This window comes from Phodopus roborovskii, unplaced genomic scaffold (assembly GCF_943737965.1).
Source record: "Phodopus roborovskii unplaced genomic scaffold, PHOROB, whole genome shotgun sequence".
NCBI lineage: Eukaryota > Metazoa > Chordata > Mammalia > Rodentia > Cricetidae > Phodopus > Phodopus roborovskii.
In genome coordinates this window covers 8759150-8774890 of record NW_026125397.1, presented here as the reverse complement: position 1 = coordinate 8774890, position 15741 = coordinate 8759150, and the positions used below count along the sequence as shown (strand labels likewise).

At 38.8% G+C, this 15741-nt stretch overlaps 1 protein-coding gene across 1 annotated transcript in view; it reads left to right on the top strand.

Moving 5' to 3' along the window:
* Lama2 (laminin subunit alpha 2) overlaps positions 1–15741 on the top strand; it is a 564428-nt gene that overhangs the window by 518905 nt on the left and 29782 nt on the right. Inside the window, 3 exon segments of the mRNA XM_051175465.1 lie at positions 6695–6833; positions 11919–12039; positions 14674–14850. Of these exon segments, the coding sequence (XP_051031422.1) occupies positions 6695–6833; positions 11919–12039; positions 14674–14850 (437 nt within the window).

Sequence of the window (15741 nt, the reverse complement as noted above, 5' to 3'; positions counted from 1 at the left end):
TCCAGTGCTATGAAAAAATACCATGACCAAAAGCAACTTGGGGAGGAAAGGCTTTGTTTATTTACCTTACTCTTCCTTAACATCATTGAAGACAGTCAGGACAGGAATTTAAACAAGACAGGAATGTGGAGACAGGAGCTGATGCTGAGGTCATGGAGGAGGGCTGCTTCCTGGCTTGCTCCTCAAGGCTTGTTCAGCCTGCTTTCTTATAGCATCTAGGACCACCCAACTAACTGCAGGGGTGGCACCACCCACAGCTAGGCCTGTAGGAAAATGACCTACAGGTTTGCCCACAGCCAAATCTTACAGGGGCATTTTTTTAGTTTTTATTTCTCTCATCTGAGAGAGTTTCCATCTCTCAGATGACTCTAGCTGTCAAGTTGATATAAAACTAGTCTGCACATAGTCTCAGAAGATAACCATGTGGATGGGGGAAGAGAAATCAGCTCTGGGGAGGGCTCCTGAGATACAAGCAAGGGTAGAAGAGTGACCTAGGTGAAGAGCACCTGCAGAAATTTCAGAGGGATACTGCATAAGTCCTGGATTTATGCAGAACAAGATGTACCAGTTCGAAGTGTCATCTCCTCGGAGGAGGAGGTGCTTGGAAAAATTCCAAAGACAAAGGCTAATGTTACTCTTCAGTAGCTGGTGTGCTGCATTCTTCATCCCCATGTAAGAGAGAAATGGTGCTCACAAGTCATAAGAACTCAGTGTAGTTCAGTAAGGGCAGTTAATTAGGTGTTTACCAAATATCTTTTCTTGCAAAATCCACCTAATGCAATAGAAATGTTTCTGCCAGACACATGTTAGCAGACACACTAATAACTATCAATAGCTGAGTAGGATAAATGATGGTAGAAAATTACTGAATTATATTTAGATAGCAGAGCAAGTCTCTTCATAGACCTATGAGCTAAGAAAAGAACTTTAGCCATTTAGTAATTTCACTCTTTGAAGAACATAGGTATTGAAAGAGTAATTAAATAAAGACCCTGTAAAGGGAACCATAGAGAAATAATCAGAGAAAGATGAAATGAATCCCTTGGAAAAGCCTGATGTTAAAAGAGGAAAAGAAAGAATTTCCTCAAAGAATGAATAGCTGGGCATGGTGCACAGCCTGTTATCCCAGCAGTGGGGAGAGAGAAACAGCAGAGTAAGGAGTTAAAGGCCATCCTTAAATACACAGTAAGTTCTAGCCGTGGTTACATAAGACCTTGTCTCAAAGAAATAGGAAGAAGAATTTGGTTAATCCTAGATCATAGAATGCTGACAGGAAATAAAAGCAAAAGGATTCATCATCATCAGTAGAAATGTGGAAGCCATAATAATCCTTGTAACAAATGGTAGCAGTATGATTACAGGAGAGGTTAGTTAGCAGTGGCTCATTAGGGTGCAAAGGACTATGGGAAGGTAGGCGCTGTAACAACAAACTGATTCTGAAGGAGGACTGGCTCAGAAAAGGAAGTAAAAGACAGTAGCTGACCATGTGAATGTGGAGTTGGAGGGCAGGTGGCAGGAGGTGAGAGAACGTTCCAGTGTTCTCCATCAGTTTTTAGCATGCCGTAAATACTTGGTAATTTTTCTTTGAAGGAATGAGTGAGCCATTCTTCAGCATGATGGTAGGCTGTGAAGAATGGGCCAGAAGAGAGTACGCCAAATAACAAAGAGAGGAGTTGTTACTATTACAGTGAGAGTCCTAAGGAATGCAGGACCCAATCCAAGGCAGGGTGGAGGGGAAGAGTCAACGCAAGCAAGAGGTGCATACTATGAGACATGGGCATTCTGAGGTCATTCTCTCCAGATGATGAAACACAGGAGAAAACAAGAGGCCGGAGACTGACAAGTTAGAGGGAAAGTTCAATGTGTATTGTGGGGAAGGCATAAGAAAGCACAGGATCCCTACACTAGGCAGGCTAGTGCTACAAGTTCTAAAGATGACAGTGTGTTAGTTACATAAATCCATGGGTAAAACCAGGGGTGTGGGATGAGTCAACTTCTTAGAGTATAATTTCCATATTTTGTCACCTTGGAAATATATCGATTACTGTAATTATCTTGTTCTTGTGTTTTTTTAATTCTATTCACTGAAACAAGAAATCAAAAAGTCAAATTATAGTACTCTGTAAATGTCAAAGTCATTAAGTGAGCCTTCCAGTTTATTGTAGCTCAGTCACTGCCTGCTCCCACTAAACGTACATTATCACCTCTCTGGGGTCCAGAAATCAAGCAGAACGTTGACAGTCCTGAACCTCAACAGTGTCTTATGCATCATTTCTGCCCTGCATTTTGAACCCCGGGCCACTGTTGCTAGTCTCCGCTTTGCCAAGCTCCTTCTGGTCTACATTCGGAGTATGGCTTCTGACATACCCCCATCTCACTTTTTCCTGGGGGCTTCACAAAGTGAAGCAAACTGCTACTTTCCCTGCTGTGTCTCCACAGTATCACCGTACAAAGGAAACCATATTAAGTCCCACGTACTTTGGTTGTTGACAAGTTGGATTCTCAGACTGACTCAGGAGCTCCTCCTGCTACATTGTTTTCTGGCCTCCAGTCACCCATTTCTCAAATGAAATAGGTGCCAGTTTTGTTGTATTAAAACTGTATAGGTGTCTGGTGTTCCATGTGTTTTTGCATCTCTAATACATCTTCTCTGATACTTTTAAAGGATTTTATTATTCTGGCAGGTTAATTAATGTGAATTATCTTTCATGTTAAGGAGAAGAGTATGGGAGCCACAATAGAAAATGAAATGATGGTTATAAACAAATAATTAACAAAAGGCAAACCAGGGCAGACTTCTTATTTATTACCTATGGTTGAGAAATGAAATCTCAGTGGAAGAATGTAGTCACTAAGCATTGAAAGAGTACATACATGACTATGAAGTGAGGGTCACAGTGGGATTTGACCTAGGGAAATGCAAAAAAGGAACACCACCCACAATACCGGGATATCTAAAACTTAAAAGCTCAGTCATACCCAGTGCTGCAAAGATGCAGAACTGAAGAATGGAAGATGGCATTCCCCTGGTGCACACTGTGTAAACTCACCAGCCCTGTAGACCAGAATGGACCATTCTTCTTCCCCTCATGAGCTTTGAAATCATGAATATGAACAAATCATTGGTCCAAATATTGATGTCATTTCCATTTGTGAAACTCAAAAGCTGAAGCCAAGTTGAACATCCATCAGCCTGAGTATACATACATCAGTTGTTATAAATACATATTATAGAATACTACTTGACCACAAAAACTAAAAAACTATTAACATAACACAAATGAATGGATAAAAATAATAAATGATATAGGTTAGACAAACTGGAGAACTTTTTTTAAATTACATGGACAATGCGAACCCATCAATAGCCACACAAAGTATATGAGTGCTCTGGGTGACAAGCTATGTCAGAAGACGGATGGGAAGATGGAACCACAAAACAACCTCACAAGGAGACTTTTAGAGGGACAAATAACATTCACTTTCTTGAAAAGTAGTGTATCCCATGAGTGTATGGATAGTTCAAATTCTGTCATACTGTACACTTTAAACACAGGCAAAGTATATGTCAGTTAGTCGACTATATCTAAAGCTATTTAAATAACATAACTGATGTATTTATGTAAAATAAGCATATCAGTATAGGTATTGATTTTATCAGCTGTGAATGCTGGGGGTGACTTCTAGTTTAAGAGCCTGGCTAGGAGTAACAATGCCACCAAATAAAATGATCCATGTATGGTTGAGAGTACAAAGTTTCCCACTTTAGTTCAGGAAATGTTTAGCATTGAAACAAAACGCTAACTATGGTATCACTTATTGCAAATGAATTTTCAGAGCAATAAAGGCCCAGGCATAAACATTTTGGGGAGTTGTTTTTATACTATAAATATATATTAACTTGAATTTACTCTTGGCTGAAACTAAGGGGTGAACAAGGGAAGGAACATTAGAGAATATGAGTAACTCCTAAGTACTCAAAGAATACAGTGCCTTAGAGGCAAGAAAAACTAGAGGCAAAAGAAGAAAGTTCCTACAACAAAAGAAACACTAGCAGCACCAAACATTTCACTGGAACTATGGTAAGGCTTCACGGTGCTCAGGCACTGGCTGAAAGGCAAGTAGAGAAGGAATTCCAGAAGGCTTTAAGATTGGAGGACACTAAGTACTGAGATGAGGTGAGGTAAGATTCCAGTAATGTAGGCACCGCTTTTCATCAGTGACCATGGCATAGATTGTTGTTTGTTTGTAAAATGATTGTTTCTTGACATGCAGAATCCTTCCTTCCTCACCCTCCTTAGGTCTTGAGTGGCCCCACAGCCATCCATAGAAATGTGGTTCCCCACATGCACTGAAAGGGGATCAAAGCTGAGAATAACTATTTAGGTTTCTGTTGGATTTGGTGAAGAAAAGGATTACCAAGGTAGAAACAGTGCATAATAGCACAGAGATGATTGTAAGATTACATGCTAAGCCTCCACTCTGTGTTTTACACAACAGCACCCTCTTTTCCCTGCACACTCATAAAATTGATGGCTAAACCCACCAAATCTTGAATTTGTGTGGGTAGCTATTTTCATATTCTGTAAATAGAAACTTATGGCAAGCATAACATTACCTACCGTAAGCTTCTTCACCCCTAGCTTTCCTAACAGCTGTCAGGAGAGTAAAACTATGCCAGTCTACATCTTCACCAGAGTCAGCTCTGGGGCTGCTGAGTTCCACTTGCAATGTGCTGATGCTCTTTGATTTTGAGATTGGCTCCTAAAACTGCATACACTCTCTCACAGATAAGGAAGAAAAGCACATCCAATCACTGGCTTGTTAGTGACAGAGGCACAATCCCATTTCATGAACCCCAAGTCTACAGAGAAAGACAAGTTTCATGTTTCAGTGAATAGCAGTGCTTAAGGCCTTCTTTGTGATCTGAATTAAAAAACGAAAAACAAACAAACAAAAAACCCAAACAAACAAACAAACAAAGGATAATGTATAGAAGTCTTAAAAACAGTTCCATAAATCTCTTTTCTTTAGCTGCCAGACTGGTCTAAGAGGTATATGGGTATATAGAGCTAATTATAAGTGTAAAGGTAATTAAATATATAAAATTAATTAAAATTTTGAATAATGATTTGTTAAATATATCTTAATGAGACAGACAGTCATTCCATCATGGTGGTTTATCTAGTTTGGTTTGTTTTTTGACTTTTTATAAAAGTGGACTTTTGTAAGGCATTGTGGTACATGCACTTAATTCAGGCACTCAAGAGGCAGAGGCAGGGGGATTGCTGGGAGTGCAAAGCCAGTCTGGTCTTATTCAGTTACAGGTCAGTCAAAGCAATACACTGAGAGCCTATTTCCACAAGAGAGAAGGGGATGGGGGCAGATGAGTTTGAGTTTGAGGTTTTAAGATGTTAATAGGTTTGGAGGTCATTTTTATGTGCTGATGATATTTGATTGTATTGAAGATTTTGAGTAGCACTGTAGGCTACAATGGAATTTTGTATTTTGCTATTTTCCAAATAATCTCAATTCTAAATGATGACAAATGGAGAGATTATAATAATCTTGGATGTCCAAACAGATTTGAGAAGTAACTCACCTGTACCCCTGTCTTGTAGCACTGATGTGCATATCGGCATACTTAAAGATCTGGGCGGCCAAGCACTGGGATATATGTTTAATACTGTTCGACGCAGTGTATGTCATGTGTATCTGAATCAGGGACATCCAGGGAAATAACATTTCAAGCACTGAACATTTAGAGAGTCCCTTCTATTTGTTTCAAATGCCCGTTTCCAAACCCAAACTGATTCAGATCCTCCACCAGCAAAGATGCAGAAGCAAATCTGTCATGTAAATGAGCTTATGTCTCAATCAAGGACCCACAACATATGGCGTACTTGAAGGTTAGGTCTAAGCTAAGTGTATATATAGCATGCCCAGAAATCATATCACTCTGAAGGAGCCTAGCCTGACCCTTAAGAAATGAGTGAGGAAAACTGGCGATATAAGAATTCCCATTTATTTTCTAAACCATGAGTCTCAGCAGAGATGTGAGTTCTTCCCTCTGTCTATATGCTAGTCCTCTCCACATGAGAAAATCCTTTGATATCTAAGAGAAATAAGGGATAAGGACAGTACAGCACTCACAACACTGCCTCCTAGCCTAAAATGTGTTTTACTTTGAGATGTGGGTCTTGCTGACTCATGAAGCTAAACATCCACATTCTCCACTTGCATGTGCTATGATTTTATACAAGAAAATAACACTTTGCCAATGTACAGAAACCTCAGTAGTTTTAAAGAGGCTGAAATTCACAGTAAGAGGCCAAGAGTTGAAACATTCTTGGTTATCTGATCCTAGTTAGATAGTCCTGTGAAAACAATACTAATTTCCTTAGTATGAGAAACCATGTCAAGTGGTTTGTTGATAGCCATCCACTGATTTGCCTTCATTGTGTGGAAGCCATTACTTTTCAGCTCCAGTGCTAATGTTTCAATAATATACTGTATTTATGCTATTGCTATAGTGTGTGTGTGTGTGTGTGTGTGTGTGTAAAACATAACACATACTGAAAGAATACCAATATCTATTAAAAATTTAGACTGAATGTATCTCCATTTGTCAACAAGAACATAGCTATGATGGACCTTGCGCCAATTAAATGGAAAAATTTTATCTCCATTGCAGCCAACATATCAATAGTAGACATTGATACTAACCAGGAGGAGAATATAGCCACTTCATCTTCTGGAAACAACTTCGGTCTTGACTTGAAAGCAGATGACAAAATATATTTTGGTGGCCTGCCAACTCTGAGAAACTTGAGGTAACCTAGTGTATATTTAAAGTGAAAGTTTTAATTAAATGGCCATTGTGTCACTAGAGTTGTGAAGTTTAATTACAATAGCAATGTCATATAACCTTTTGCTATAGAAAGAACTAATCAAAAAAATCATGTTGCATGTAAGAACAACGCAAGGATTTGGAAACTGGGGATTAATTTGACATCTTTGTTGAAGAGATAAATTGGAATTGCTATTTCTCTATGTATACCTGCTGAAAAGAATTAAGAAAGTAATTAAAGGTGGAAGCCGAAGTTGAATGAGAGTCTTGTAATTGCTGTTCTCTGTGAACAGTCACCAGAGAGAATGGCATTCTGACATGTGCAGGCTTCTGAAAATTAGTTTGTGTTCAGGGTGCTGGGAGTATAATCTATGTTATTGCTAAGCATTAGCATCATAATAACATAGTGGAGCTTTCCCACATATGCAACACTAAATGACTTTCATTACTCACATGCCTATTCCAACATTTTAGAGATTTATCATGTGCTCTGTAGTGAGCAGGATAGAGAGACATCGTTAGCTCTTAGTTCAGAAACAGGAACTAAAAAGTCAGAAAGTAGTCCATGCAATGTTATATTAATTTATTGATTAAAACAAAACATGAGTAACAAATCCCTTAGAGTACATAGTACATACTATATGTTAAATGAACCTGACTAAAGTGGAATGAATTTACCTGGCTAATCTGTGAATAGTTACGACACTCTCAGATTATCATGTTTTGAGGTTTTTTTTTTTTTCAGATTTGGTTTTTGGCATTTTGTTGGTGTTTTATAAAGATTATGAAAATCCTATAAAGGTGTTTATACTCAATAAAAGTACTACATCTGGAAAAGCCTTAGAATGTTATTATGGGAAATCATGGGTGCAGTTAGCTCCCTATTTTTCATAAACATGTCCCTAAACAGAGGAACCTTGGTCTCATTTTATATATCAGTTTCATATCAACTGAAGTTGATTTTTCCAAAATCTACTCCTAGACCAGGAAATTGTCTAATTGCCAATCTTTCATAATGTATATTGATAAGCTTCATGTTACAGGTCATGTGTGCATATTCATATGCAATATATATATGCTATATATAACATACACACATATATCACTATATTTATTTGTTAGTAATATGATTCTGAAGTACCAAGTCAATAGTGATGTAGTTATCTCTTAGTAGATTTTTTTTCTAAACAAGCATTTGACACATGAATACCTACCACGTGCTAAGCAGCGTACCAAACACTGGTGACCTAGTACTTATTAAAACCCAATATTTACTTTAGAAAATCATTAACAATATTCAGAATGAATTAAATGTAGGCAATAAGACTACCTAAAATACTTCACTTAGTCTAGTGATGATTTTTACTATCAGAAAGTGAATTCTTGAAATACCCACAAACGCGTCATGAATTAATTTATTGAGGATGGTTTAGTATCTTGGGTGTATTTTGGGGAACTGTTTATGTTCCGAATCTTTATCACTGCAGTGTTACTTGTTACTTTCTCCATTCAGCAATTTAAATTATAATGCTGCTATAGCATGGCCCTCTATTTCAAAATAGTCTAATACATATTTGTGATTGACAATGTATTCACGAATACACCTTTTTGTGTGTGTGTGCAGTCAGAACCTCTGTATGATGATGTGGTAAACACAAATTATTTTCCCATATAGCTTGAGCTTCTTGAGAGTCAGTATTCATAAACTAGTCATAAATACCATGATGGTGCACTTTCTCATACAGCATATCAATAAAAATAAGAACTTTTAATTCATATTCCAAAATAAAATGTCTAGGGAGTAATGTTTGGGGAGTGGTGGCCATCTCTGAATTCTGGTTTCACTTCCTTCAAGGATATTGGACTGTTCTGCATCCTTTATCCTTTAAATATCCTGTTCTGTGAGATGGGTCTTTAACCAAATTTATTATGAAAGTTTGTTGTTTTATTAAATGAAAATGCAATTACAAGTAAATTTTTTTTCTCTCTCTCTCTTCCCTTTGGCTTAGTATGAAAGCAAGGTAAAATTTAAATTTATGCATGCCTTCTTCGAGTGCATGGCTGGGGAAATGTGGCTTTGTGGTAGCAGCACATTGCAGAAACACAGCAACACCAATGCAATTGCTTCCACAGTAGATTTCATGAGCAAACAATGCGTGCTGCAAGAGCCCTCATGCTTCCCAGCACTTACAAAGAGGCTGCTGCTTGCCCACCATCAGTCTACCTCTGTTGTTTCTCCAGCCCTAAGGGGATTTCACTGCTTACTTGTTCAAACACTTGGCACAGTGCCGCCTGGTGGCCAGCAGGATGCATGCTGGTCAGTCAAGTTTATGGGCATAGTCTAATTCTGGGGAACCATGTTAAGATGGCTCCTAAAGCAGACTCTTAGACTCTGACCTCCCTTGCTGCTTGCTCAGCAAGCCACCTGTGCTCAGCAAGCTACCTTCTTGCTTTTTGCAGGCCTGCAAATATGCATTTACATGGCCACTGCACCTATTTCAAAGCCACTTGTTTATTGCCATATATAACATTATCTATGGAGACAAATGTGAAGAATAAATATTTGAGTTAAGCATGGAGAGATTAAAGATGGTCTTTGCAACCTTCCCTGCAGGCAGATATTAGTGAGATTTAGCACTCTTGTAAGTGGCTGATCAGATCCTGGAGAGGTGGCTGGCTGGCTGACCCTGCCCAAAGCCAAAGGTGTTTTGGCATTTCAGAGCCTGTTTCTGCCAGATTTCGGAACAGCAGATAATAAAGCTAAAGAGATCCAGGAAGTTTAGTTTAAAGCCAAGACCAGATTTTAATATCAGAGACTAGAAAACATATAAGATGGGGAAATGAAAACAAGTCATTTTTTCGTCACATCATCCTGAGACTAGTTAGGCCCTGTTTGCAGAGATGGGTAAAAGGCAAAGATTGAGCATGCAGTGGAAATACAGATAAATAAAACTCCAGGGTAGCGCTGTGTAGCCTTGTAATATTTGTGCATGAGTGGTAAGCCTCGGGAAAGATACCTGTGGTCACCATAGGAAAGCAAACCACCATACCATGACTCATCCCTGAGACTGTCTTAGGGTTGAACTTGCTGAATCAGTACACTTTGAAAAGAACCTTGGAATTTTCATGAAACAATAAACCTGTTGGAGTGATTCACTTAATTAATACAACTCCCCCAACCCCCCAAATCGATCTATCCTCCTCTAAAGCATGATTGGGAAGCAAATAAGCAACTCCAAAAGTGAAATCCACCATCCCCTTCACTTTATACATGGTGATGAGTTAGATCCCTTCCCGCAAGCTGGCAGTGCTCTTCATAATTACTGACTAAAAGAACAGAAGGAAGAGACCTTGGGAGCCAGAGGAAATGATCAAAGGAAATAAGGAAGTTCCAGAGAGATGGGTAGGAGTGGAGAAGAGAACAAATACTTGACAAGGAATAAATCACCTGGTACAGACTGCCAGGGTCTAATTTGCTTCCCCACCTGCTTTTCTTCGTGCCATGTGTCTTTTATAAAGATGAAAACGAGAAACTTGGCATCAAGGGACGATGAGAGGAGAATTAATCATTAGCCTATCAAGTACAATATTGGTGTCAATTGGACACTTTCCAGATGTTCATCAACACTACATAATGAAAAATTACAATTTTACCCTTATATTTTGACACTGCTCAATGTAGTAACTACTAACTAGCCACTGTGAGCATTTAACTTGAGTGCACGCAGGCACACATGCACACACACACACACACACACACACACACACACGCATACACAAATACTCAACTCCCCTTAGGCACAAACAACCCTGCAAGTCCCAGTAGTCACAGATGCCTGGGACACAGTAAATGACTAAACTGGACAGTATAGAACAGAGTATGTCCACCATCAAAGAAAGCTCAGCAGTCACAGACTCAAGAGATGTCATCACTGTGCATGCCCTGTCAGGAGGTATGAATTGCGCATTTAGATGTGCTGTGCTCTGCATTACATCCAGACTTGTTCATAGAAAACACAAGCGCTGCTGTCATTGTCACCATGCCTACCTACACATACAAACATGGAATCCTCAGGAAATCAGATCACTTGGTCAATATCAAATAATAAATCCGAGCGGCATGTGAGAGTCAAAGACAAGGAATTAGTTTCTAATCTATTAGGTCCTTGCTGTGTCATCCGATGTAGTGAGCAGAAAGCAAGCATTTAAATGTGGTTTAGGTGCAGAAGACATCAACCACATTAGAAGAACTATATTGCATTAGATTGCCTTATTTTGTTATGGCACACACACACACACACAAGCACATGCACACGCACATGTACACACATACACACACACATACAAACTTGCACATGTAAACATACACACACACAACTCATAGGCATACACACATATACACATGTACCCATATACACTCACACACACATACACATGCACACACATATACACACTCTCATACAGTCTCACACACACACATTCTCACATATGCACAGTCCTCACACACACACATACACACACACACACATACCTCTCTAGCTTCAGCATTATTTCAAATAAACATTTCCAAATATATTTCCTAAACCATGAACAAGATTTTAAAGAGCTTTTCGTAAATAATTGAATTATTCTGCCCACACAATTATCTGCTCTTTAGTGGAAACAAGAAGCACTTATTTCATTATGTGCATGAAGCATTAATAAGTCAGTTGATTTCTGGGCCTCGGATTGAAGTGCTGTGAGTGCAGCTCTTCTTAGAGAGAAAATGATATCGGAATTCTGTGTACACAGTGATGTCAACATCCGCTCAACCTAACTCTCACATAATGAAAAGCACAGCTTGTAGAGTGCAAGTGTGTGCATGTGCCCTGTGATAGACATGCATGTGCTTGTGTGTGTGTGTGTGTGTGTGGATGTGTGTGTAGGTGTGTGTGTGTGCCTGCGTGCATGTGTGCGTGCATGCCTGCGTGTGTATGTGTGCTCCTCATGGCTTCCTCCCGGTGCTCAAAGACTACACTGCTACCAGTCTAATGGTATTGCTTTTGTTCTCCATTTGACTACTCAATAGGCCAGAAGTAAATGTGAAGAAATATTCCGGCTGCCTCAAAGACATTGAAATTTCAAGGACGCCATACAATATACTCAGTAGCCCCAATTACGTTGGTGTTACCAAAGGCTGTTTGCTGGAGGTTGGTTTATTTCTAAAGGTTCTTTAACATATTCATGTCATACTTCATTTACTTAATGTGAGTGCTTTTGCTAGAATTGTTCCTTTGTTGATATATTTTAGTTTTGTACTGACCTCTTCTTAATTATGCCTAAAAGACCCAGGAAGGCAGAAGCATTCTATAAACCACTTCAATGTAAATAGTATTGTGAAGAGCCAAAGCTGTGCTCCATTTTCCAAAGTGTATATTACTTTGAGTGTATAGCAGGTATCTTTAATATGAATAGAAATTCTGGTTTGTCCTATCTTCCTTTTCAGTAACACTTCTAATTTTTGTCATCTTTCCTAAATCCATTTCACATTTGCACATTACATAGCTTGATTACCTTTTCTAAAACATGTTAGTAGTTTACACAGACACTGTCCACCATCTCACGAAGGTACAGGACCTTGTCCACAGCCTTGACACTGTCTTCATATCTTGTCCAATTCTGCAAAAACTCAAATGATGAGAACGTACAATCTCTCATATCTCAGAATCTCTTTTTTTGTTGCAAGTGCAGCCTGGAAATGAGTGCTCAGTAGTGACTCTTCAATTCCAGCCAGTCAATGTGAGAAAGACCCAAGGCATCACTGTCCCCTCTTAAAATATTTATAACACAATGAAAAGTGACCATAAATTAGTCACAATAATTTTATGGAAATTCTATAGTGATGAGAAATAAGAAAATGATGAATATGTCAAATGCAAATTTTTAATTTCCCACTCTGATACAATGGTTCATTTTGAATCACTCCAGTGGAGTTCAGTGAAATGAAGAGAGGACAGGGAAATAGAGAGAAGATTGGGTTTGCCTCCTGAGTTTTGAGATTTCAAGATTGGGACAGACCTGTCTGGGTCTTCATTGTTCATAGCTGCAGGCTCTGTGTGAAGTGACCATAGACTCCCACTCCAAGCTTAAGGAGAAATACAGAAAGAATGAGTACTCTAAGGATCCATACTGTCTTCTTAAAGAAAAACTTACAGAGAGTTAAAATCTTCAAAGACGCATAAGAGTAGAAACTGTCCAGAGCAGTGAGCTGAACAGCACATGCACAATGTAAAGAAAGACACCCCATGTAAGATAAAGACGCCTTGTAAAGGCATTCCACAATAGGGAAATATTTGGCTAAAATAAGAGGCAGAAATTTGATATCAATGACTATTTAAAAATCTGCACCGTATTTCATCTGAACCATCTGAAACTGTGAAATTTGAAAATCAGAATAGAAAGTAGATTATACATTTTACCAACTCCTGTACTATTTTACTGGACCTGAAACCCTGTTCAGGGGTGCAGGAGTTGGGGGTAGCTCACATTAAAGGGCTTTTTCTTTTCTTTATTTTTTCCATTCCTCCAGAAAAACACAATCCTTTTAAAAATGAATATTTTAAGTACCTTAAAAGTCCAATGGCGTGATCTCGCTGAAACAAATGCCAGCACTTTCAAATGTTAGAATTCCTCCAGCTTTTAAAAACTGATGATAAAACGGTTTGGTGCCACACACTTTTAATCCCAGCACTTTGGGAGACAGAAGCAGGCCGATCTCTAAGAGTTCAAGGCTAGCCTGGTCTACAAAGCGTATTCCAAGACAGCTAGTGCTGTTACACTGAGAAACCCTGTCTCAAAACAAAACAAAAAAGTGATGATAAACTATATTTACTGGCAGACAAACTTACATATTTGAAAAGAGATGTTGTGGGAATGGAGCAGTAGCTCAATAGTTGCAGACCTGTACTGCTCTCGCAGAGGAGCTGCCTACACTTCTCACAGCAGATGGCTCACAACTGCCTCTAACTTCATCTCAAGGTAGATCCAAAGTCCTCTTCTGGCCTCTATGGGCCCTGTATCTATGGGTACACCCCCCAACACACACACATAAACATAATAAAATCTTTAAAAATGTAAAGAAGTGATCTAGTCTAAATATAAAAAGAATGACTTAGACAAGGTTGTGAAAGATTGTGTGAATGAGCTGATGAGTTCTAGAAGGCTACATGCTTTCTGCATGGTTTTGAGAAATGGGTCACTTTGTACTGGGTCGTCTCTGAAACACAAGTATATGAATTCTATGGTTAGCAACAAAATATTGGTATTATTTTGAAAAAAGATGTGAAATATTAAATTTATTTTCAAAAATTAGGATCTAGCTCTAGAAAATAGTCTAGAGAATATTTGTACTCTTGATATTAAAGAACTTTTTCCCATGGGCTCATCATGAGGAATAATGTGGATATAGATCATGGTCACACAACTTGAAGCATAAAATAATAATTAATACTACATAGCCAAGAGATTCAAGAAAGACAGCAAGGTATATTTAAACCAAAAGAAACTACTTACTCTTCCACATTTTATGTCAATAATTACATATTTAAATCAGGGACCATATACTTTAAATTGTAAACTGAATTGTTCAAAAGATTAATTGTATTTGAAACATTATTTCTTCAATTGCTCTTAAGCTTTCAATGTGGCTATAGATTCCATGCTCCCTAAAATTACACTATTTTTATGATCATGTTGAATGTATTGAGGAAGGAGGTATGTGGAGAATTTAACCCTTCATCTCTAATGTTTTCTCTTTGTTTGTTTGTTTGTTTGTTTTCCTACAGAATGTTTACACAGTTAGCTTCCCCAAGCCTGGTTTTGTGGAGCTTGCCCCAGCATCCATTGGTGTTGGAACCGAAATTACTCTATCCTTCAGTACAAAGAATGAGTCTGGAATCATTCTCTTGGGAAGTGGAGGGACATCAGCACCACCCAGGAGAAAACGGAGGCAAACTGGACAGGTATCCTCACAGCTCCTTCATCAGACTTTTCTTCCTCACTTTTAAATAGTACCTTTAGGAGGTGGGGAGACGCTCATCTGAGATGCTTGGTTGGTTAAGTGTCTACCTTCAATAGCACCATTAAATTGGTTTTATAGTCCAGAGTTGAGTCACTCATTTTGACTACCATCTTGGTTAACCAAAGCTGGCCATTCTCAGTGAAAAGATTCATAGCTGTTACTATTTGTACTATTGTACAAATACATCTTTGGATACGAAAACACCTTTATAAATGAGATGGTGTCATTCTTATTAGATAAGTGTGTGTGTGTGTGTGTGTGTGTGTGTGTGCGCGCGCGCGCACGCGCGCACAGAGGCACATGTGTGTGTGTACAGGTGCATGTCATGTGTGTGCCAGCAAACCCCAGAAATCTGCCTGTTTCCACTCCACCACTCCCACGCTAGAATTATAGCCATGTGCCACTCCCCAGGATTTTTTTTAAGTGTAGGTTCTAGGGGTTGAAGTCCTCATTCTTACAAAGCAAGTATTTTACAACTGAGCTATCTCCCAGGTCTTGATTGGAGGTCTTCCAAAAGTTGTTAGATTTTAATACTGAGTAATTACTAGTAGGCAATAAAATCTTAATGTATTTCTCTAAAACATAATTAAGCCTATAACAAGAGATTAGTTAAGAGGAGCAAGCACTCTATAACCTTGAGAATCTCAAGAATGCTTGGAGAAGCTTGTGAGATGACCCAGTGGCAAAGGCCCTTGTTGTCTGATGTATTGCCTGAGTTTGATTTCTAGTGTCCATGTGATGGAAAAAGAGAACTGGCTCCTACAAATTGTCTCCTGAATCTTGCTTCATGCATCACTCCATGGTAGATATGTGCCCCCACATGTCCACAAAC